Source organism: Cyphellophora europaea (assembly GCF_000365145.1).
Source record: "Cyphellophora europaea CBS 101466 unplaced genomic scaffold supercont1.1, whole genome shotgun sequence".
Taxonomy (NCBI): domain Eukaryota; kingdom Fungi; phylum Ascomycota; class Eurotiomycetes; order Chaetothyriales; family Cyphellophoraceae; genus Cyphellophora; species Cyphellophora europaea.
Genome location: NW_008481797.1, coordinates 3,496,162 through 3,517,338, shown reverse-complemented (window position 1 = coordinate 3,517,338; position 21,177 = coordinate 3,496,162). Strand labels below are relative to the sequence as shown.

The 21,177-nt window shown below is 54.3% G+C and overlaps 9 protein-coding genes across 9 annotated transcripts; 5 read left to right on the top strand and 4 right to left on the bottom strand.

The window, feature by feature from the left end:
- Positions 1-314: 314 nt before the first annotated feature.
- HMPREF1541_01355 (uncharacterized protein) lies at positions 315-866 on the bottom strand (the record flags this gene model as incomplete). Its single annotated transcript, XM_008713654.1, has 1 exon — positions 315-866. The coding sequence occupies one exon, from the start codon at positions 864-866 to the stop codon at positions 315-317; it is 552 nt and encodes a 183-aa protein (XP_008711876.1).
- Positions 867-1,761: 895 nt separating this feature from the next.
- Positions 1,762-2,902, bottom strand: HMPREF1541_01354 (uncharacterized protein; the record flags this gene model as incomplete). Its single annotated transcript, XM_008713653.1, has 3 exons — positions 1,762-1,794; positions 1,843-2,313; positions 2,447-2,902. 3 exons carry the CDS (start codon positions 2,900-2,902, stop codon positions 1,762-1,764), a joined length of 960 nt encoding a protein of 319 aa, XP_008711875.1.
- A 1,138-nt stretch (positions 2,903-4,040) lies between these two features.
- Positions 4,041-5,425, top strand: HMPREF1541_01353 (uncharacterized protein; the record flags this gene model as incomplete). Its single annotated transcript, XM_008713652.1, has 2 exons — positions 4,041-4,057; positions 4,090-5,425. 2 exons carry the CDS (start codon positions 4,041-4,043, stop codon positions 5,423-5,425), a joined length of 1,353 nt encoding a protein of 450 aa, XP_008711874.1.
- A 1,102-nt stretch (positions 5,426-6,527) lies between these two features.
- On the top strand, positions 6,528-7,945 carry HMPREF1541_01352 (uncharacterized protein; the record flags this gene model as incomplete). Its single annotated transcript, XM_008713651.1, has 2 exons — positions 6,528-6,665; positions 6,713-7,945. The coding sequence occupies 2 exons, from the start codon at positions 6,528-6,530 to the stop codon at positions 7,943-7,945; spliced, it is 1,371 nt and encodes a 456-aa protein (XP_008711873.1).
- A 712-nt stretch (positions 7,946-8,657) lies between these two features.
- Positions 8,658-10,232, top strand: HMPREF1541_01351 (uncharacterized protein; the record flags this gene model as incomplete). Its single annotated transcript, XM_008713650.1, has 3 exons — positions 8,658-9,338; positions 9,385-9,676; positions 9,724-10,232. The coding sequence occupies 3 exons, from the start codon at positions 8,658-8,660 to the stop codon at positions 10,230-10,232; spliced, it is 1,482 nt and encodes a 493-aa protein (XP_008711872.1).
- Positions 10,233-10,959: 727 nt separating this feature from the next.
- Positions 10,960-12,398, bottom strand: HMPREF1541_01350 (cystathionine beta-lyase; the record flags this gene model as incomplete). The annotated part of the gene is made up of 2 exons (XM_008713649.1): positions 10,960-12,135; positions 12,183-12,398. 2 exons carry the CDS (start codon positions 12,396-12,398, stop codon positions 10,960-10,962), a joined length of 1,392 nt encoding a protein of 463 aa, XP_008711871.1.
- A 2,354-nt stretch (positions 12,399-14,752) lies between these two features.
- On the top strand, positions 14,753-16,951 carry HMPREF1541_01349 (uncharacterized protein; the record flags this gene model as incomplete). Its single annotated transcript, XM_008713648.1, has 1 exon — positions 14,753-16,951. The coding sequence occupies one exon, from the start codon at positions 14,753-14,755 to the stop codon at positions 16,949-16,951; it is 2,199 nt and encodes a 732-aa protein (XP_008711870.1).
- Positions 16,952-18,681: 1,730 nt separating this feature from the next.
- Positions 18,682-19,644, top strand: HMPREF1541_01348 (uncharacterized protein; the record flags this gene model as incomplete). The annotated part of the gene is made up of 2 exons (XM_008713647.1): positions 18,682-18,746; positions 18,819-19,644. The coding sequence occupies 2 exons, from the start codon at positions 18,682-18,684 to the stop codon at positions 19,642-19,644; spliced, it is 891 nt and encodes a 296-aa protein (XP_008711869.1).
- Positions 19,645-19,815: 171 nt separating this feature from the next.
- On the bottom strand, positions 19,816-20,508 carry HMPREF1541_01347 (uncharacterized protein; the record flags this gene model as incomplete). Its single annotated transcript, XM_008713646.1, has 1 exon — positions 19,816-20,508. The coding sequence occupies one exon, from the start codon at positions 20,506-20,508 to the stop codon at positions 19,816-19,818; it is 693 nt and encodes a 230-aa protein (XP_008711868.1).
- Between the last annotated feature and the right edge of the window lie 669 nt (positions 20,509-21,177).

Genomic DNA, 21,177 nt, shown 5'->3' with positions numbered 1-21,177 from the left:
TGGGGGATGGGTGTCAATAATACCAGTACGTGCGAATGAGAGTGGATGCACGGCAGAGTATGTAGAGAATCATTTCGGTTGAAGCTCAATGGGCAGAATTTCCGATGTGCAAATGCGCGGTTCCATTCCGTGACTCTGGCTCGCCTTCGTGAGTGGTATCGACACCGCTGCCACCTTGTGTACATATCAAGCTTGTTACGCCGCCGAAGCTCCTGTTGGACTTCGTCATTGCGAGATCATCACTGCTGTTCGTAGACGTCGTCGAAAGTCTGATCCGTCGAAGCTGGACCTCCTGTCTCTCATGCATCTCTTCATCACAGGCTCAGGCGATCTAAGCTCCTAACCCTCTTGCCTTGGCCCGCACCCACCATTCCAAGTCTGTAGAACGTCTCCTCCCCACTCGCATTTCGCCCGCCAACATACCATTTTTCTGGGCCCAGGGCGTCCATAAAGCCAGCTGAAGAATTGGACGAATCGCTCCCTCGTCTTTGCCGACCTCTCGTTATGGGTGTGGAAGCACCTGGTGGGGACATGGACAAGTTGGGATTTGTCCCCGGGGAGGCCGTACCTGGCGAGCGGGATAGTGGTGGTGCATAGCGAGTGGTGCTAGGAGAGAAAGGGACAGCGGTTGATCGTGTGGGAGAAGTAACATTTTGCTGCGGTGTCGGGGAGTCTGATGTCTTGGTGGTTATTGTCCGCGGCTGCGAAGCGGTTGTGGAACCAGGTGCAGCGTGCGCAGTCGGTGATAGGGAGGTAGGCGAGCCGACTGTGGGTGCAGACTTGGCCTGGAAGGTGGGATTGGTGGTTGTACGGGCGCGAAAGGCGGAGAAGAAGTTTGAGAAGAAGGGCCGCTGGGTGGGCGCCATGGTAGCAGGACGTGCAAGAAGCGGAGACAACGTTGGCTCAGATTCTGGTTTTCGCAGAATGTCCACCTCCAAGCTCGTTACGCGAAATACTCGCACCTGGTCTAGGAGGGGAAAAGACGTCGACCGAGGGTCAAAGATTGCGGCGTGGTGTGATGTTATGAGAGAGTTGCGGCTAGTGACATGGTCGGGTTAGAGTCGGAATTTGGAGGAGAGGTCTGCGGCTGAACGTCAGGGCCCAGGGCTGAGAGGTCTGATTGTATGAAGAGGTTCGGTGCAGAGGAGTGAGATGAGAGGAGTTATTATCTCGGCAGTCGTTTCTTTGCTGGGCGAGTATGCCATGCCGGGAGGGTGGAAGAATCGACGATAATGGTGGAGGAGCGGTTGAATCCGGGGACCGGTAAAAGGAAGCGACGACCCGCAGAAACGTCACGAGAGTCGCCAAGGCGGTCTACTCCACTGCCACTCTCCGGCCAATAGGGCGACGAGCATTAACATCAACATGCAGCCGCCGATGCAGACGCTCAGTCAGGTCGGGCTGGTAAAGGCAATTATGCTGACTGGAACAATTGTTGGGTCTCAATCAGAACACCGTATCGCGGTCGAACAGTGCGAGGACTGTGTTGCATTGTGGTCGCGTTCTATCACTTATCAATAGTTCCGCCCCGCCTTCACAGGCGTCCTAGAATCAACGATTTCTTGTCTGCCGGACAGCTCGCCAGCTTGCAACGACCCATCAACTGGTCATAACGCTTGCGCTATCCGCTTAGCGGATGCGATCCCATCATGTCATCCATAACATATCATCATCTTCCAAATCATCCGAGTTCTCCTGATCGCGCTCCCACACGTCTTCGCCCGCTTCCGCGTCCTCCTGCATCGGGGTATCTTGGGAGTTCTAGTCCTCTTCTTCGTTGGTGAATTCCATGATCTATACGTGTTAGCGTGTGTTACACGTATGTTGTCGGTTGAGACATACCAAGTTGTTCCAATTCCCACCACCGAAGGTTGCGCTGCTAGGACCCATGTTCTGGAATCCGAGCTCGACGTAGAACTGCACTAGATGCTCGTGGGCAAGCAGAGCTACTCTCTCAGCTACCTTCGAGTCCTTGATACGTTGGATGTAGGCCTTCATCAGGATGGTGCCCAATCCGATGCCTTGATGCTCCTTGGCCACGGCTAGTGAGTGAACGCAGATGGTGCCACCTCTCTCTTGATGACCTTGGGGTTCAGCTTCTTCCGGCGAGGGCAACGAAGACTTGCGCTGTCTCCAGTTGCTGGGCAAAGCCATGCTAGCATCGGTGACGCTAGGTGCCGGGGTCCGAGTAGCCACAACATGGGCGATCAATCGACGCTTCGGCGGGTTCTCCTGCCCTGCACATTCGGCTTCAGTTGGCCGCGAAAATAGACCCAAGCTGAGCTCAGGGCATCTTGCTAGCCGGTACTCGAACTAAAGCAGTTAGTCAGGTTTGTGGGTGAGCACGCGACCACCGGTAGCGAAGGAGTGGACGAGAGCATCATCAAATGCGTGGGTGCGGAGGGCAGGACTGAAGTCGACTCGAGCGTAAAAAAGAGTTGCTTACCTTTTCGCGCGAGCAGCGCTCATTTTCGGGAAACACCTCGCTTTCTAGCGCGGTGCATTCTTCCGCATTGGAGACGGACAAGACCTGAGTGACAGGGTGAAGACGATCCCACTTATGGGTTGAGCCTCGGCGGCGCTGGCCAAGTCGTCCGGTCAACATACTCAGCAGAGGATGACTGGCCATATGATCGTGCTCTTCGTCCGAGTCGTCGTCAACGTCGTCTAAATTATGACCGAAGCGGTGGAGGTCTAATTCGTCCTTGGAGCGCTGATGATCATCCGAATCGGCTTCACGCATCTCAGTATCCTCGTCGCTGATGTCAACAAACTCGTCGTCGCCGTCGTCGTCCTTGGCCGATGACTGCGAGGCGGGTGGTTGATCGGAAGAAGGAGGGGTCTCAGTGCTCGGCCTTTGGTTTTCTTGATTATTCGGCTGTGATTGGCTCTTTGCGGACATGGTGAGGACACAGTCAAATTTATTCAGTGAACGGAGGCGAATGACCAGTGACAAATGCAAGAGGTTCCCTGCTAAAATGATGTTTGTTCAATACAGTCCGATTCTACTGTTGGTAACGAATGGCGGAAGATTTGATGCACAAAAACATTCACCAAGAAAGCGACAAGGCAAATTCTGTCAGCTGCGGTCATTGGCTAGACAACGCCAGTAGAGATCTCCATGCACTACAAGCGCAACTTGAAGTCAGAGAATTGCTGTCACTATTCTAACACTGGACTCTACTGCTCGTGGTATCTCACCACATAATCGGTACAGGGACGATAGAAGCATTGGAGGGAAATCCTGAAAAGTCCAGCTGCTGGCCTCCTAGATACGGCCCCTGCTCCTGTTGGCTTGGATTCAAGTGGTGGCGGCTCGGCAGCGGTTGGTAAATGCAGGTGCTGCTCTTCTACCTGGCATTCATTTCTGCCTTGCCTATTACATGGATACGTAAGATGGTGAATGTGCCGTCTTCTTTGAACAGTAAATTTCTCGCCAACGGTAGATTCTGCCCGCGGTGAGGATTCAGATTAACGGTGCATGCACAGGGCGCTTCTTTCTGTGGGACAGTGCTCCCACTTTGAGCTGACACGCTCTTAGCCACCAGCCACATCATTTAGTACATCGCATATGCCGCTGCAGCAACTCGATTTTCGTTAGTAGTGATCACCAATGTGAGAAGAGAAATCTCAAACCAGAAGCCCCAGTCGAGCTTGGGTCGGGGACTGACCGAAGCGAAGCCCCCCGAAGGACTGGAGACAGGCGACACGCCCGGGCCGCTAACGCCTGCCGATGCTTAGCGGTCGATCACTTCAGGCCAGGCGTCACCGCGCTGGCGTCATGCGAACCCCGAGTTCAGAGTGAGGGATCGACTGTCCTTTTTTTCGACACAAACAATAACCATTTGTTTGCCTGCACTGCGCCTTTGCCTCAAGGGTCGCTGCCTTGCCGTTTGATCACAAATCAATAGAGCCTCTTCCATCACCTTCTTGAATATTCGTCCCAACTTCTTGAGTTAGACCTGGTAGCAGTTGGATTTAACTTCCCTGCTCATTCCATCATCCACACGAGTGTCGACTTGCCAGCGTGCCACATCATCATGTACGTTCTTCAGACGTGCTTGCCAGGCTCTACTAACGGCTATGCAGGCAGATCTCGGTCACTGTCATTGATGGCCCTAACAACGCCAATATAACATCCGATTTCGTCACCTTGGATGTCTCCCCCGACTTTACGTTCGGCGAGCTCAAGGCTTTGATTGAGACCGAAACCAATGCCCCGAAAGCCTCTCAGCTATTATCACGAGATGGACAGCCGATTACAAACGATACCAAAACCCTTTCAGAAGTTGGTGTAACTGAGGGAGATCTCATTGCTCTCTCCATCCAGCCCACTCGAACCACCCAGCAGCCCCAGAATCGAAGTGGTCAACCTTCACCCGAGCAATTCAGGCAACACATTCTCTCCAATGCCGCCGTCATGAATAGTGTTCGTCAACAAGATCCAGAATTGGCGGCAGCCGCACAAGATTCTACACGCTTCCAGAACTTGTTTGCCGCGCGTCAGAGACGGCTGGAGGAGGATAGGCGGCAAGCTGAGCGGGAGATGGCACGGCTTGATAACGATTTCTGGAATCCGGACTCGCAGGCTGAGATTGAGAAGCGTATCAAGCAGCAACAGATTGCCAAAAATATCGAGCTGGCTATGGAGGAGAACCCAGAGTCGTTCGCCCGAGTGTCCATGCTCTACATTGATGTCGTGGTCAACAACGTCCCAATCAAGGCGTTCGTAGACTCCGGTGCCCAGACAACCATCATGAGCCCCGACGCGGCCCGCAGATGCAACATCACCCACTTGATCGACGAGCGTTACGGAGGCATTGCGAGAGGCGTGGGCACAGCCAAAATACTGGGTAGAGTTCATCACGCCACCATGCAGCTGGGAGTGTATCAGGCTGCCAGTAGCTTCACTGTCATGGAGGGTAAGGACGTGGATTTACTGCTAGGTTTGGACATGCTCAAAAGACACCAAATGTGCATCGACCTCCGGGAGAATTGCCTACGCGTTCAGGATGCTAAGATAGAATTTTTGCCTGAGCACCAGATCCCCAACATGATGGACGAAGCACTCGACAATGAGCCAAAGGTTGAAGGTCCTGGGGGTACCACTATTGGTGCCGAGACAGGGACTGTTGCGCCACCCCCAAAGCCTCAAGAGAGTTCGCAGCCAGCTGCGGCTTCCGACTCATCCTCCCAGCCTGCCCAATCATCAAACACGCCAGCACCAGCGCCACAGCAACCGCAACAGCCATCTCAGCAGACTACTTCTGCCCAAGGTGGCAGCTTTGGTTTTGGTCAAACACAAGCAATAACAGAGGAATCGATCGCAGCAGTAATGCAATTTGGCGTTGATAGGGAAATGGCGGTCAACCTGCTTCAGCAGGCTGGCGGGAACCCGGATCTTGCTATCAGTTTGATGCTCTAGATGAGCTCTCGACTGTTGCACTTAGCCAGGCGTCCGGAGGTTATTGGTGCGTTTCGATTGCAAAGAACGAGTGTCCCACTTCAGCATCAGCATCAGCATCAGTGGCAGCGGGAGGTATGTATGACCTGATAGACAGCCTGTAGTCGCGTAGCTAGTGAATGATACAGCACCGAACAGCTTCAGTGCTTGAATCTCCAGGGAAGGGGTCTTCTCCAGATGGGGAAGGTTCTGGACAGAACACTCCCCAAAGAATCCCCAAATGTACCGAACATCATTATCCGAGATTATCAGGCATGCTTGATCGTAGACTGCAGAGCGCCAGCGGCACTGCATACGGTGGGGGAGGAGCGCGAATTGGTGACACGGGCGCCAAGACACCGGAACCAGTTCCCGAGCGAGTACTAGTGGCTGGACCCTCAATCGCGACTGCGGCTGCACCTCGACATCCAAGTCGGAGCAGGAAACACTCACGGTCTTCGAACAAAGACCCAGTCGCACTGTTGTCGCAACAAACTTGTGTGAATATGAACCGGCAAGGTAAGCTCCGCCTCTTTTAATGTCTGCCCCCTCCATACATGCCTATATGACTTCAGCACGCCGCGAACACTGCTCCTGTCACGAAGAGGAATGATTTTTGGCAACTACGAACGAAGACTGGCCGTCGAGCAATGCCTCTCTTCTACGGCGAAGGTATATTCTCGGCGACTCTATTTCAACATTGCGCTCCGACTATGCGCCAATGGCAACTCCGACGATACGATACGACGCCTCAGACTTCATACCTTACACCGCACGAGAGACCGAAGTTCTCACGACTATAGCTCTCTTCATCGCGATTTCGAGACACCCTGACGCCTAAAATACAGCAGGAGAAGAGTAGGAGTTCCGACTTATCTGGGGGCGCCGACCTGCGACAGCAGATCATACTCAGGCCGGAATTGTGCATGCGCAAGGATTCGTGACTCGAAAACGGCAATGCTGAAATACGAAGCTGACCAAATCATTCTCCAGGCCAAAGACCACTGCAGAGTGTTACGAACATGAACCCCCCAAACAACCAACCACGAGCTACGAGCCGTGTACAGCCCAGCAAGCCTACAATATGGGGTCAACCAGGGCTGCAAACACACCAGAATACAGCACCAAGAGACTCCAATTCGTTGCCAGAGAATTCGTGGGCACAGCAGGCACAGCAAGCGATGGGGTCTCGAACGACTCCTCTGGATCTGTCCACCTCAAGGTCAGCGGCAGGAACAGCTAGTCAAAGATCTCCTCCGGCTAACGTAGTCTAGTTTCCCTAGTCTTAACAACCTCGGCGGACAATCCTCAGCACAGAACTCTGGATCAAGCGCGTGGCAGGGTGGACCACCTTCAACAGAGGCGAATCGGAGGATTCAATCTCGGCCACTAGGTTCAAGGCAACCACAAACCCAAGCCTCTGACTTCTTCCCAGCCGAATCACGAAGTAATCCGGTACCCAATGGTCCTCCAGGTCTCATTCAGCGGCAGCCCCAACTAAACGATTCGAATGATCCTAGCAGGGTGACCTCGCCAGCTGGTATACCACAAGGCTCGCGATCACCAATAGGAGCTGGAACAAACGGTACAATAGGTGCCGACCGACCACTCGGCGAATCCTCGCCAGCCTCTGGCCCACCGCGGGATCCCTTTGCCGGACGCGATGCTTTTGAGCAGCAAGCTGACAACAACCCCGACTCGCTCTACGCTGGCATGAGTGATAAGGAGAAATTTGGCATTAAAGGCTACATCGCCCTCTCAGAAGGTCCTAATTCGACATTCCGCAGTCTACTCCGTGGCCAAGACTTGGGCCAGCTGGGCCTGAACATGAACTCCGACGCCCCATTGCTGTCCTCCTACACTGGTCCTTTCGCATCTCCGAACACGCACCCTCTTCGTCCGCTGGACTCAGAATATCACATCCCTGACTGTTATACGATCAAGAAGGTCGCGCCGCTGCAGACTCGTATCAACTCTTTCAGCGACGAAACTCTGTTTTACATGTTCTATTCCATGCCGCGAGATTACATGCAGGTGCTGGTGGCACAAGAGCTAATGGAGAGGAAATGGCGGTATCACATGCATGAGCAGATGTGGATGATGCGTGACGAGAACAGTGGTGGGTATGCGTACAATGACGACCGCAGCTCCGAGCAGGGCTACTATATCTGGTGGGACAAGAATTTGTGGAAGAAGGTGCGGAGGGCGTACACCTTAAGGTATGCGGATTTGGATGACATGCCGAATGTTGGTAGCGGTGGAACACAAGGTGTGGCGGCAGCAGGAGCAAGTCTAGCGGGTGCACCAGGCATTGCTCAAGCAACGGGCAGAGCTGTGGCGACCGCGGGTGGGCCGCGGGGGCAAGGCCTTGGTGGCATTGGAGCTGGCGTTGGCGCACCAGGTGCCGGAATGAACGGCGGGTTGGGTGGCGGTCTGGGACAAGGGCCTTTCAATGCCGTTCCTGGCCTGGAGCGGCTTGCCGCCAGTGGGAGAGGATTCTAATACGCTGGAACAACGTCCATGGCGCACCAAATGTCAGGCCATTGGGGGCGGCAGTCGTGAGCGACCATGTCAGCGGCTTTTGAGCAGGAACGGGCTCGTGAAATGTCCACAAGACACACAGGCAAGCTTGAGAGCCTCGGTTGCAATTAGGTGTATGAGTATCCATACTGCAAATGAAGAGCAGTGCGTATCCCTCATTCACGAGCCATCCGTTTGTCCAAATGCTTCCTTCCGCCAAGATGACTTCGGCTAGCGTGGTTGCCCCTCCCGGCGGTTGTTGCCTCGTGCGAACAAATGTCGTTGCTTTCCTTACTTCTGATACACACCACTTTTGAGCCACCACCACTTAGCCTCGACAGGTCTTTGACATTTGTTCTTACGTCAATATCGTTGGAGATGATTGTTATGCATGACATCTCCAAGCCCTGGGAAGAGCACTGGTAGGTGAGAGGCTGATATCGACAAGTCATTGATTTTGGCGTCATCAAACCCGTGGACTCCACTCCAGTCTCATACCTTCTAGATCAGGTAGGCACGCAACTCAGCCCCCGGACTTCGACACATGGGCTTGCTATTCCCTTGTAACCCGATATCGTCTCCTGAAGCTCTTGTGGCTCTCCATCCAGAAATTCCGGGACTACCGGCTTTCCGATACTCAACCTCGTTTGATGAGTAAATCAGCCTGGCTCAGCAGAGCCCAGAAAAGGACAACATGAACACTCTTCAATGGGTCTGCTCAAGGCAGTGGCCATGGAACGCCCCCTATGCTGGTGCCAGCTTGCCGTCTCGCTCGCCCTCGAGGCCAGCTGACCCATCTTTTGATGATATTGCAACGCAGTTTCAGGCACAGGAAGACGAGATTCGACAACTACGTACTCAGCTCCAGCAGATGACGGTGGAATTGACTGCTGTTCGTACCAGAGTTACCAGCCTCATCAACAACGAAAGCCGGTTGACTGTGGAATTGACTAATACCCGAGCCAGAGTTGCTGAACTCGTCACGAAAGACCGCAACCATATTTCTCACATTCGAGGTTTGGAGAACGTGAACCGCAAACTCGGGAACGTGAACGCCAGTCTTCAAGGAGCAGGGGCCGAAAATGCTCGACTTCACACCACGATTCGAAATGAGAGAGCAACCAATAGCCGGCTCCAAGATTCGCTCACGAGGGAAAATGCTGCAGCTGCGAGCCTTCGACAAAATAACATGCAGCTGAGCCAGTCGAACAATGAACTAAGCAGGAGGTATGTCGCCATTGAAACCCGGCATCAAGAAGCGCTGTTTGAGCTGGAGCATCTCAAATGTGTCGAAAAGGTCGAGATTGACCGAACAGAGATGCCACTTGTGCCACAGTCCTTTGTGGTGGTGCTTGTCGATGGTGATGCGTACGGGGTAAGTGCTGACGATTAGCATGCTAGACGTTGCTAATGGCCGCTAGTGGGCTGCTACGCTATTCAACGATGGCCACAACGCGGGTGCTCTTGCTGCAACGCGATTGCGCAATGCTGTTGACCATTTCGTTTCGAGGCGCCCCGATATTAGTCCTGGCGCGAAGATCATTGCACGTGTCTTCGTCAACGAGCATGGAGACGTTCAACGATTCCGAAACTTTGGCAGACACCTCCAAAAATCCATGTGGCTTTTCAAAAGACATTTCACCGAAGCCCTGCCGCTGTTCGATTTCTTCGATTGCGGTCAAGGCAAAGAAAGAGCTGACTTCAAGATCAAAGGTAACACCACCAGGATGAGTACATGCCCAACACTAAGATTGTGGCAGAGAACTTCCAACTCTTCCTCTCTAACCCGTACTGTCATCAAGTCTTCCTCGCAACCTGCACAGACAATGGGTTTGCTAGAATGATTGAGCCGTACCGATACCACATCTCAAAAACCAAGATCACGTTGGTCTCGCCGGGGTACGTATGTCGCGAGATTGAGACGCTTGGATTCAACATTGTCATCTGGCCAGATGTCTTCTCGAAGAGGACTCAACCACCTGAAGTACGACAGATAGAGGCCAAGCGCTCCGGAAGACAAGCATCGGAAGCCGCTCACAATAAGCGCTTGGGATTCGATGGCTCGCAAGCACAGTGGATTTCGGCTTTGGTCAGGGACCTTGTCCCGGAGTCGGAGGCTTGGACGACTAAGATTCAGAACCTCGGATTTCAGAGAAGCGGCAATGTTGGTGTCAGACGTCCGTTTCGCCTTATGGCCAAACCAATTAACTCGCTGCCGACCACATCTGAGCATCTGGAGCGAATTGAGAACGAACATTCAATTGATTGAGGATGGGCGCGCGGAACGTGCCTTGGTGATATATCGGTTAATCATCAGTCAGGCATACTACTCCTACCATATCAATCCTATCGAGAATGGGCTTTTGGAGGCTCAAAGACATTTCTGAGTGGTTCTGATTTCAGCGTCATGCGGGGAGATACTGCCGAATTTCTGCTGGTCGAAGAGGAGGCAATCACGAGGGCATTGGTTTTGATGTAGAGCCGTGTAGTCCGTCACACGGCGTTTCACGATTTGTAGCTGGACCTGTGCCTCATCCTTGCCCAAGACTTTTCAAAAGCCTACTGCAACCTTAAATACTAGCGACGTGTCTTTCCTGTCGTCTTCTACATGAACCAAAACGAACGACCCAGTGGCCTCGAATCCGGCGAAAAGCATCAAATGCTCTGCCGCCGCCTCGTCCTCTACATCATCGCTTGGCAGAATCAATGTTCCTGGCCCCCCCCCCCCTCTGGTTCCCGCGCACGCACAGGCACAATGACGGGGCACGAACATAAATGCATGCGACGGTACTCTCGGGCAAGCGTGGTTAGTTGACTTCGGTTCAATTCAGCCTGGCGCAGTTTCAAGAGCTCAGAAGGGGATGGACGACTTGGTAGAACCTTCTTTTTCGTTATCTCATTCCAATTCCTAGTAGTACCTAGACAAGGTATCAAAAACACGCCTTCTTTCGCTTTCAAGATTTTCTGGCACAAAGAGCTTTCATGGCCCGAATGCTTCAAGGCTCGTTTTCCGCAGCTGCTTCTGCGGCGATTTTTTCGCCTTCCTTGGGGTCTTTCTGTAGGATAGTGGGGTTTTTGGCGTAGAGACCTTCCAGTGACAGGTCCATGGCACCAGCTTGGACCATGGCGCTGCGTAGGTCGTCTAGCAGATCCTCACCATCCTCGATGCCGACGCAAAGCCGAATGAGATCCTCGGGGACACCGCGCTCCTGTCGAGTTTTTGCATCAATTGAGGCGTGGCTCATGCGGCAGGGCATGCTGATGAGCGAGTTCACACAGCCGAAGCTGACGCTGATGGCCCATAGTTTTGCGGACTCGACTATGCGCTCTGACAGGTGGATGTCGCCTGTTTCGAATGACAAGACCGCGCCAGCTCCGCGGGCCATGGAGTTGTGAAGGTCGTATTGCGGATGGCTTTTCAGCCCCGGGTAACGGACCTTGAATCCAACAGACTCGAGGAACGTGGCGATCCTCATGGCGTTGGCCTGCTGAGCGTCCATACGGACTTTCAGCGTTTTAATGCCCCTCATCAAGAGCCAGCAATCGAATGGCGCGAGACCACAACCGGTGGAATTGATGACAAAATAGTACCTCTCGGCCAACTCTTCGGACTTGACGGCAAGCACACCTGCCATGAGGTCATGGTGACCGGACAAATACTTGGTGCCAGACTCGTAGACGATATCGGCTCCCAGCTCGAGGGGGTTCTGCAAGAGTGGCGAAAGCATAGTGTTATCGACGCTCACCACACAGTTCGGATTGGCGGCGTGTGCCAAGTCCGCGATAGTAGGAATGTCGACGATTTTGATGAGAGGATTTGTTGGCGTTTCCAACAGAACCATGGCTGTCTTTGCAGAGAGTACTTCTTTCAGTTTCTCGGGAGTTGTCGTGTCAACATGGTGTACCACAATGCCACCGTGAGTCGACAGATATTTTAGCAATCTGTGTGAGCCGCCGTATAGATCATCCCCCGTGACAACTTCGTCACCGGGCTTCAATGTCCTGGTAATGACGTCCAACGCTCCCATTCCTGAGGACACAACCAAGGCTCGCTTTGCTCTCATGATCTTAGCCAGATGCTTCTCGAGGTGTGTACGAGTAGGGTTGCCGCTGCGGGTGTAGTCGTAGTCGGAGGCGCCGCCGGTTGCGGATGTCTGCTTGAACGTCGCAGACTACCCTATGTCAGAAATGCTCAAAGCTCGGAGCTGACGAGTCTTACCTGGTAGATGGGCATACTGCTCGCATTGTACTGGTCATTGCCCTCGGAGTACACGAGCTGGGTGGCGATCGAGTACTGCCGTCCATTTCTAGGGCTCGAAGGCGCCGGCGACGGAGGCAAATCATGGCCGTCCAGGTCGACTTCTGAGAAGGCCTTGGCCATTGCGCCGACCTTTGGGTTCGGGAGGGGCGGTGTGGACGAGCTGGAATTAGACATTGCGGAGGTAGGATGGAGGCGGGGGTGGGACCAGCTCGACGACTTGTAATGTGGATATTAGAACGTTCAAGGACATATGAGCAGTAGTGTTTGCACAGCTACAGACCGATGGAAGAAGAGCTCGGTCAGGTATGCAAACGCAACGAGATGTACCAGAAGGCGGGCGGTTTTCGGCGTGACCTTTGATGGCATTTGGAGTCAAAGAGTCCCGGCAATTCAATGACTCCGCCGGCAACAAGATTATCCGACCGATAACGCCATTTGTCGGCTCCACGACGAGGCTGAGCAAGGCTGCGGCTTCGCATTCACTCACCCAAAGGAGAAAGCAGGAGCGAGGTCGCCATCGATGCACAGTGTAAGGCGATGGTGAGGCCGACGACTTGGGCGACGGCCAGCCTTGACTATACCGACAGCGACGTCACCTTACATGGCCTGACGTTACTAGACGAGCGCTGTTGAAGCAGCTGGAGTACAGTGCTTCACCAGTCGGCCTCGGAACTTCGACGTTGCCGCTTCGAGCGATTCACCGGAACCACACAGGCGTTGCAAGCACTCCTTCATGGGCGTTCTAAACGATGTTCTCACGCGTCAAAGTGTGGCAGCCTTTGGCGTGTATACTGTACTTGTACGGCGAGTTCAATAATAGTTGCTTGGCTGCGGCACTCATGATCCGACACGAGATTACAGGCAAGGCCACCCGCGCCTAAGAATCCAGATCGTTGCAAGAGAACACAATGGAAGACGTAGTCTTCGATAGCTGCCGCATAGCGAAATGATGGTCGGCGACGCCACGACTGCCGACTTTTCACGGAGCGACAGCGCCCTTTCCCCGTCACTGGGTCTAGACATGGACCAGTGTTTCGAAGCAAAGAGCTCTGGGTTGAATCCCAGTTGGCATCTGTCTCAGGGAGAAGCACAAGAAAAGTTTGTTGTCAAGCATTGCAGGGACTCCTGCGACTTGTTACACATGCGGAAGCGAATTCTGCACAGGGCCACGGCCTTCAACAGATATCCTCTACGCGTTCTGCTGCTGCTCTTGTTGCTATGCTGGGGAATGTCGGAGTGTCGATCTGCGTGCATGGCCTCGTGGATAGGCAATGCTTGGGTGCTGGAGGAGGAGAAATTGCAGACGATCCCGAGTGGAACATCCTCAGCAGCCGGACTGTGACGAGGCTGTTTCCAAGAAGCCCCAAATACCCTTGTCAGCCAGGGCGTTCTGGGCGAGTATCGCAGGATTTTGCGGAAATGGTTGCGTACTCAGGGGCAGACCCATGCATGCCACGGTGTTTGGAATGTTACAAGCATGGCCGCTAAACCGGGCAAATTGGCACTTTAGGATCCACACGCGGGCAAGCCTGGGGCGCCTCCGACCAATGCTCAGTCTTGCGGGCGTTTACTAAACCGCCCGTGGCATGGCCTCTAATCAACATTTTCTCCACCCGCCAGGGTCGGGCCAATCCAGGGGCGCACGAAAACACGCTGTTCCTGTTCCTGGTTCCTTGGGCCGCACCAAGAGACTGCGCCCTCATTTCCTTCCATCGAATCGAGAGCCTCTCCCAGCCGAGAAACCATCCGCTCATGCCAGCGCCTGGCGACGTCGCCTTCTTACTGATCTTCTCTTTCCTCCTTCAGCAACACCGCATCACGACTTCCTCATCGTCGAGGCCTCATGCTCCGTCAACGTCGCCGTGGTCGCCGTCTCTCCTTGTGCGACCGATAAAGCTCTCACCGACTGACTTCGCCTCGCCGCTTACGATTCCCGAGCACAAGCATCCTTCGATCCAGCTGCCCTCCGCGACTGCAACCACACTCCTTCCGCTTGTCTTCGAGCTTTGACGATCCGAACACACTCGCTAAACACTTTTCACTTCTATACAACACCCCGTTCACGCCGTCAACGAGGCCTCGGATCCTGTTCGGAGCCCCTTGCCGCACGCTACACGACCCGCAGACCTTGCATCACCCCTCGCCTTTGTGCCTATTGTACCTTGGGCTGGCCCAGTAGGAAGCTGTTGCGACACATCGAAACTCATTGTTCGCCGGCACCCCAGATTATATTTGGGTCAAAGAGAGGGACTGCGCCTTCGCGACAAAGCAGCGATTGGGTCAATATCGTGATTTTTTCAAGTCTTCGGATTGAGCTATCACTTGCTTCTACACACTCGTTCGCTGTTGCTTCTGGCCCATTCTCATTTCGGGGACCTTGAACCCCAGCCACTCTTTTGCACATCCGCAGACTCAACGTCTGTTTACTGGAACTTGCTTGAATACACTCGTTTGAAATTTAAAGTATCAGCAGGTGAGTGTCAACAGTACTATTCACTAAGGAATTGAATCTAACGCACTGGGACAGCATGAAGTTCTCTCTCCTAGCGCTCTCGGCAGCGTATGTTGCTGCCTCAGTCGCCGAAGCGATCCCCGCTCCCCGACCACACGAAAATGGGCCGAGATATTATTTTCCGAGGGTGGTGAAACGACAAGTCTTCGTCAACGAAACGGCGACCTCGGATACGGCTTCCAGTAGCCAGTCATCGAGCGCAGGCGGTCTTCTCGATGGCTTGATTGGCGCACTCAACCCGTCCACGTCGGACAGTGCATCCACAACACCACAATCGACGCGGAATGATGGCGGTCTGGGACTTGTTGATACAACTACTCCGGATACCCAAACGACCGGAGATCAAGTTGCCACTGCAGACACAGACACTGCGTCTGGCACCCCGACAGGCCCTGTCATTGGACTCGACACAAACACTGCCAGTGCCTCGCAGTCTGTGGGTGTCGATACAAACACGGGAGGCACGCCCACCGCTTCCAGCAGCGGCGGACTGCTCGCCCCAATCGTCACTCCTATCGTGTCGGGTGTTGATTCTGCTGTTGATGGCGTTACTTCAGTCGTTGGCGGCGTTACTTCCGACTCGGGCAACATCGGTACAACCGCCGTTCAGCCTACGGTGACAGACAACACAGATGCTACTGTGCCTACTGTTGGTCCTACCGGTGGCCAGACTGACACTGCCCCTGGCACAAGTGGTGGGCTCTTGCCTGGCGTTTCTTCTGTGATCTCTGACATCGGGAACACGCTTACCGACATCGGAAATACACTCACTAACATTGGCACTGTCCTCCCGACCCCTACCTTCTTCCCGACCACGCAGGCACCACCAGTCTCCGACCCTAATGATGGGGCTACCAACCCCGGCAGTGGAATTAACTTGCCAATCACCACTCCAGACTTGCCTATCACGACGCCGGACCTGTCAATTACGACTCCACTCCTACCAACAGCGGGAACAACTACAGGCGTACCTGATGACAACAATCCACCTACCACTCCAGGCTCACCTAGCACTACTGCCCCGCCGCCAGACAACACTGGTAATCCCTCCACCACAGTTCCTCCAGCAGAGAAAACTGAAACACCGCCGACCATCCCGCCAACGGACCAACCGACACTGCCACCGGTTGCGAACGATACCCAAACTGCGGTCCCTACACTAACGCCAACCTTCACTCCACCCGTGATTCCTGCTACCACAGAGCCATCTGCTCCCCCGTCTGAGCCCCCGCAGAGCATCGTACCTACCGGCACCGACAATGCTACCGCCATTGTGCCCGGAACCACCATTCAAACCGCGCCGCCACCCTCCAACACGGCAACAGACACCGAGGCGGCTCCGACTTCCCAAGCCACCACTATGCCTTCCAATGTTCCGAGAGTCATTACTCCTGAGGGCGGCGTGCCTGTAGCTCCCGAGGGATCGCAGCTGATCCAGATCGCGTTCAAGGAGCCCTTGCACTACGAGTTCGTTGTTGGCTCGCAGCTCGCAATAAATCAGATATTTACATATTTACCCATTGGTGTTGCTGACGGTCTCAACGTCACTACAAGCAAAATGGTGATGCAATATCTGCAGCCCTACAATACGCTCGCCAGCAAGCATTACATCACTACCCTAGCCATGGCCTTTATTCCAGCGACCGATGTCGACAAGCTGTCGGTGGAAATGTTGAACACGAACTCCGCGCTCTACGATAATCCTGATAAGTCGGTCAAGACCCTCATGGACATGGTTGATCCGACCGTCCCGCTCCTGGCTGGGCAAGGCCTTAGCCCTGGAGGTACCCCAGTCAACGCCGGTGATGGCAACGCGAATGCCAATGCCAATGATGGCGAGGACTCTGCTCCCGGATCCGACAACGGGGGCCAAGCCGGTGTGCGGCCTTCTTCGGTTGGTATCGCCGTTGGCGCTGTTGCCGGTGCGGCTGTCTATGGTGCCGCCATGTTCCTTGTTGCTCGAAGGTACAAGAAACGCAAGGCTGCTCACCAAAGGGCTAGCAGTGTCCAAACCGATGAGACCCCTCGTCCTGGTGAGGGCAGCAACCTGATGGCTGGTGCTCGTAACAGCTACGGCAGCCGTATGGCTGGCAGGATGGGCAGTAACAACGGCCGTGGCTCGCGAAACAGCGACCGCAGCGACGAGTCTGGCCGAAGCGGCCGTACTTACATCAGCCCTCCAGTCATGGCAGAGAATTCCCTTGGCTGGAACTAAAGCTGAGCGCATTCCTTGTTTGAGAATGTAACTTGACGGCCCGCGCCTGCGAACAGGTCCCATTTCATGATACCCTGCACATCATCTCTTGACGTTTATTTTCTTCTCATCCGGGGACGAGGCGAGGTTTGAAGAGAGCATTGGGGCGAAGAGATGGACTTTCATATTTAGACGAGAGGAAGGATGAAGCCGGTGTTGGGATCTACAAGAACACAAGAGGTGGCCAACGTCCCGGATCAAATTTCGAGCCAAGTGTATGTAGCTAGCCAATTCGTTTCGTACACGGTCTAATGGCTCGCATGGATCCAGTGGTCATAGGTTTTTAATGTACAAAAGAAACCGACATGTTCTTCCATAGATCATTTTGATACCTGACGCTTAGTCATTTCGGCTTCTATGACACTTGTCGACCGCACCCGCGATTCAACTCCCATCCGACACTAGCTGGCGAAAGTGACAAATAGGTTCAGAACACAGCCCCGATGTCCTCTACCTGGCTTTGTCGGCGCATTCTGGGTGAAACCACGCTCATGCAGCGAGACAGCCTCGTGTTCCTGCGGCAAGCTCCGTAATCTGACCATGACTAAGATGACCGCGAACCATGAAAGAACTTCAACTGCTTAGAACGGTAAGCTGAAGCGAAGGCTGGAATCCAGCCGGAACCATTTTCGGTTTTCATGACAGATGGGCGAATACTGGACAGACGGCAGATCCCCCTCAGCTTTGCCATCACGGTATTCTGCCACGCATAAATGCTTCATTCGTCCTCAACACGGCCATAAGTCGACCTTTATGGCAGTCAGGACAAGGGCAGCCCGCAAACATCACCAGTCGCAGTACGGCAACGAGTTGATGTCAGTCCATTCGGGAAATGACGTTGAAGAAGATCGCGACCTCGAGGGGGCCGTAGAGGACACCTTGGAGCAACATTCTGCGGGCACAACACACGCCCGAACCAGTCAGCCTACTCGTGCCCCTCGGCAATCGCGCAGACCGCTTACTGCAGCAGGAGGAAGGGGCAAACGTGTCGGCAAGGGCTTCGATGTCCTTCGATATCGCGTGCAAAACTTCAAGTCTCAACAGTTTCGATCGCCATCTCACGAACTAGAAGCCTCCCTACATACCTTCCGCTTCGACCCGGGTACGCTGTGTGTCCCAGAGCTTACTGACCCGCAGGTGAAGAAAGTGATTCACAGGAGTACAGTGGACTCTCCTGCCCCTCGAGAGACGATATGGCTCACGTAATGGGTACAGCAACCACAGTCCTATGGCCTACTTTCCGCATCTACGCTGAAACAAGTATCGTCGATACGTGGCTTGAACTCACATGCAAGTCTCAAGTCCTTCTGCATGCTCTCCTCGCTGGGCATGCTTCTATGGCTGGTTGGCCCCTCCCTGGCGTCAGACTACTTGGACTGATTGCTTCTACATAGATGAAGGCCAATAACCCTCACTGTGTGACGAGTGTAGCAGATGTCTTCATCCACCGTCACGCCGCAACGGCGATGCGTGAGATCCGACGACTCGCGAGTACACTTGAACAAGCCACCGATGAGATGCTGCAAGCGGCTTGTTACCTCTCGATGACAGCAAGGCCTCGTTGCTACCGGTATGGGCGTGTCGGCGGACTCGGCTTCGGTTTGTTTCGCCCGCCGCTCCAGAAACTGCAGGCACTGGATATGCACGGGGAGACCTATTTCGCCGAGCCTCACCTATCAGCCGCCAGAAGGATGGTGGGGCAACGAGGCGGCTTGCGGGAGGTGCATCTGGTTGGTTTCGCCGAGGCCTTACAGTGGTGAGTAAGCAGGCCTGTTATTAGCCCATGGCCGATATCTTGAGCTTCTGCAGCAGATTGACGAGTAAACAGTTACGATCTCCACGCTTCAGCACAGGCGCTCGAGCCGCCTGCATTTGGGTTGACACATTCTGCTGAAAAGTTCATGCGTTCAACGGTCGATCTGGCACGGAGGAAATGGCGAGAAGCCCAAAAACATGACGAACGACCAGCAATCCTGGCTTTTGACCAGTTGAGCCTGCCCGAAGACCTGATCGACTTGCTCATTGATATGCGGATATACTCCAATGACGTCCATGCCTTCGTGACAGGTGATCCGGCTCCCAATGCACGCGATATGTCTATGTTTCGGAATTTGTTGGTGCACCAGCTGCTCTCGCTACCTATGTACGACTACGGCCGGTCTCACGCACCGCCATATGCGCGAAATGCTATGGTGGAAGAGCTAGTAAGGGTTGGGGCACTTGTGTTTGCTTACGGTGCGTTGTACCCATCGCCGCCATGGGAGCCCAAGGAAAAGCTTGTCGAAATGCTTCAGATGAAGCTCGAGGCAGTTGTGACGCAGGGGCTGGACGCCTGGGCTCACTTGGAGATCGGTCTGCTAATGTGGCTCTCAATGATGGGCTGCATGATGGCCGTAGGCCCTGATATTCAAGATGATGCCCATAAGCTTCACGAATTCGAGGCTGGCTGTGTACCGCAGGACGTGTTTTTCAAGTTGCTGGTGTGGTGTCAGCTCCGCCTTGGTTATGTTGAATTTGGTGAGATGAAGCAGGAGATGGAGAAGTGGCTCTGGTTGGCAGAGGCCTGTGACGAAGGCGCCAACGATGTTTGGGCACTAGTCAAGCCGGTAGACGCAACGACACTGGAGAGGATGGAAGATGATGGACTGAAATGAAACAAGACTCTGCTGCCATTGGGAGAAACTACTCTGCCTTCTTAGAGCTGACCGCCCAAGCCACCAGACTGGACTTTTCTGAACCGCCTCCCAGACGCTGATCGCCTTCGGCGGCCCTGCCCGCGATTACTCTCCTTGAACATACACTTACAACCACGACACGCCCACCCCTCAGCGAATCCGCATACTCGCCTCCCCAACGCGCACCGCCTCCAGCTCCACCACCTTGACCACACTGACAAAGACATTCTCCCCATCATTCCCCACCGCATGCCCGACGGTACTCTCGCCCAACTCCTCCCCATCATCCATCTCAGCCACCTCAAACTTGCCCTCCTGCTTCAACGCCTGCACCGCCTCGGCCGCGACCCTCCTCGCCTCCCCCAGCGTCCTCGTCGCCCCCAGCACCACATGCTCCCTCACGCCACCCCGCTCCTCCTCGCCTCTGACTTTCGTCCTCACCACCAGATACGCGTCCCCGCCACCGACCCGCCCGTCCTCCCAACTCGCCTCCCACCCTTTCGCTTTCGCATGCTCGACCGGAGTCGCAGCAACGCGCACCTGCCATACACTCCCGTCCCGCGCCACCGCGTGCACCGCCAATCCCGCCTTGTCGGCAATCGCGTCCGGCCCTTTGCCCAGCGAGGGGTGCTGCGCGAATTCCTCCTCGCGCACTTCGTAGACGGTGAAGAAGTCGCGCTCGAGTCCCAGGTCGAAGAGGGCGCGGTGCGCGGCGGCTTGGGCTTGGGTCAGGGAAGTGTAGATTCCGGGGGCGCGGATCTTTTCGACTTTGTTGAGGGGGTTTTGTGAGCTGGGGAGGTTGTGTGTTGTTAGGAGGAGGTGGTAGAGGGTTGTGGTGGCCATTTTTTTTAGGGCTGGTGTGGGAGTGTCTTCTTTGTTGGGGTGATAGGGTTGGCTCAGTGGCTGTGCGTCGTTTATGTGGTCTCGTCGATGTTGGGGGGTGATGATATTGGTCTTCTGCTGGATGTAGATGTAAAAAGCTGATCCGGGGAAGGGAAGGGACTGCTGGTGGCCGTCTTTTTATGCGGAGCGTCGAGACCTGCAAGAAGCTCAAAATGGCTCATGCGGTCTTGACTGGAGTTCCGTTCCATCTCTTGCGGGTTTCTTACTGCTTCGTACCGCTGGTGGCGTGAGGATTTAGGAGGCGTAGTGGTGGTGTGATTCATCTTTGGAGATGCATACCCGTCAGCTGACCTTGGATCGTTTGTTAAAGTGTATCATATATCGAGGCGATTGGCCCTAGTTTGATGCCGGAGAGTTAAAAAAAATCCTACACGGCTCTTGAGGTGTTTTGTGAATGGGGGTGAGTGAGGTGAGGTATTTGGGCGCTTGCCGTTCCTCTCCGCCGAATCTACTGCCTCTTGGCATCGACCCTTCTATAACACGTCGGAGACGAACGGCACATGACAGTAAGACGTCAAAGCTCCGATCATGTGGAACTGATATGTGGTAATGTTGAGGACGACACACAGCATCTGCATAATTGGCTGCTGGGCCTTGATGTAAGGTACG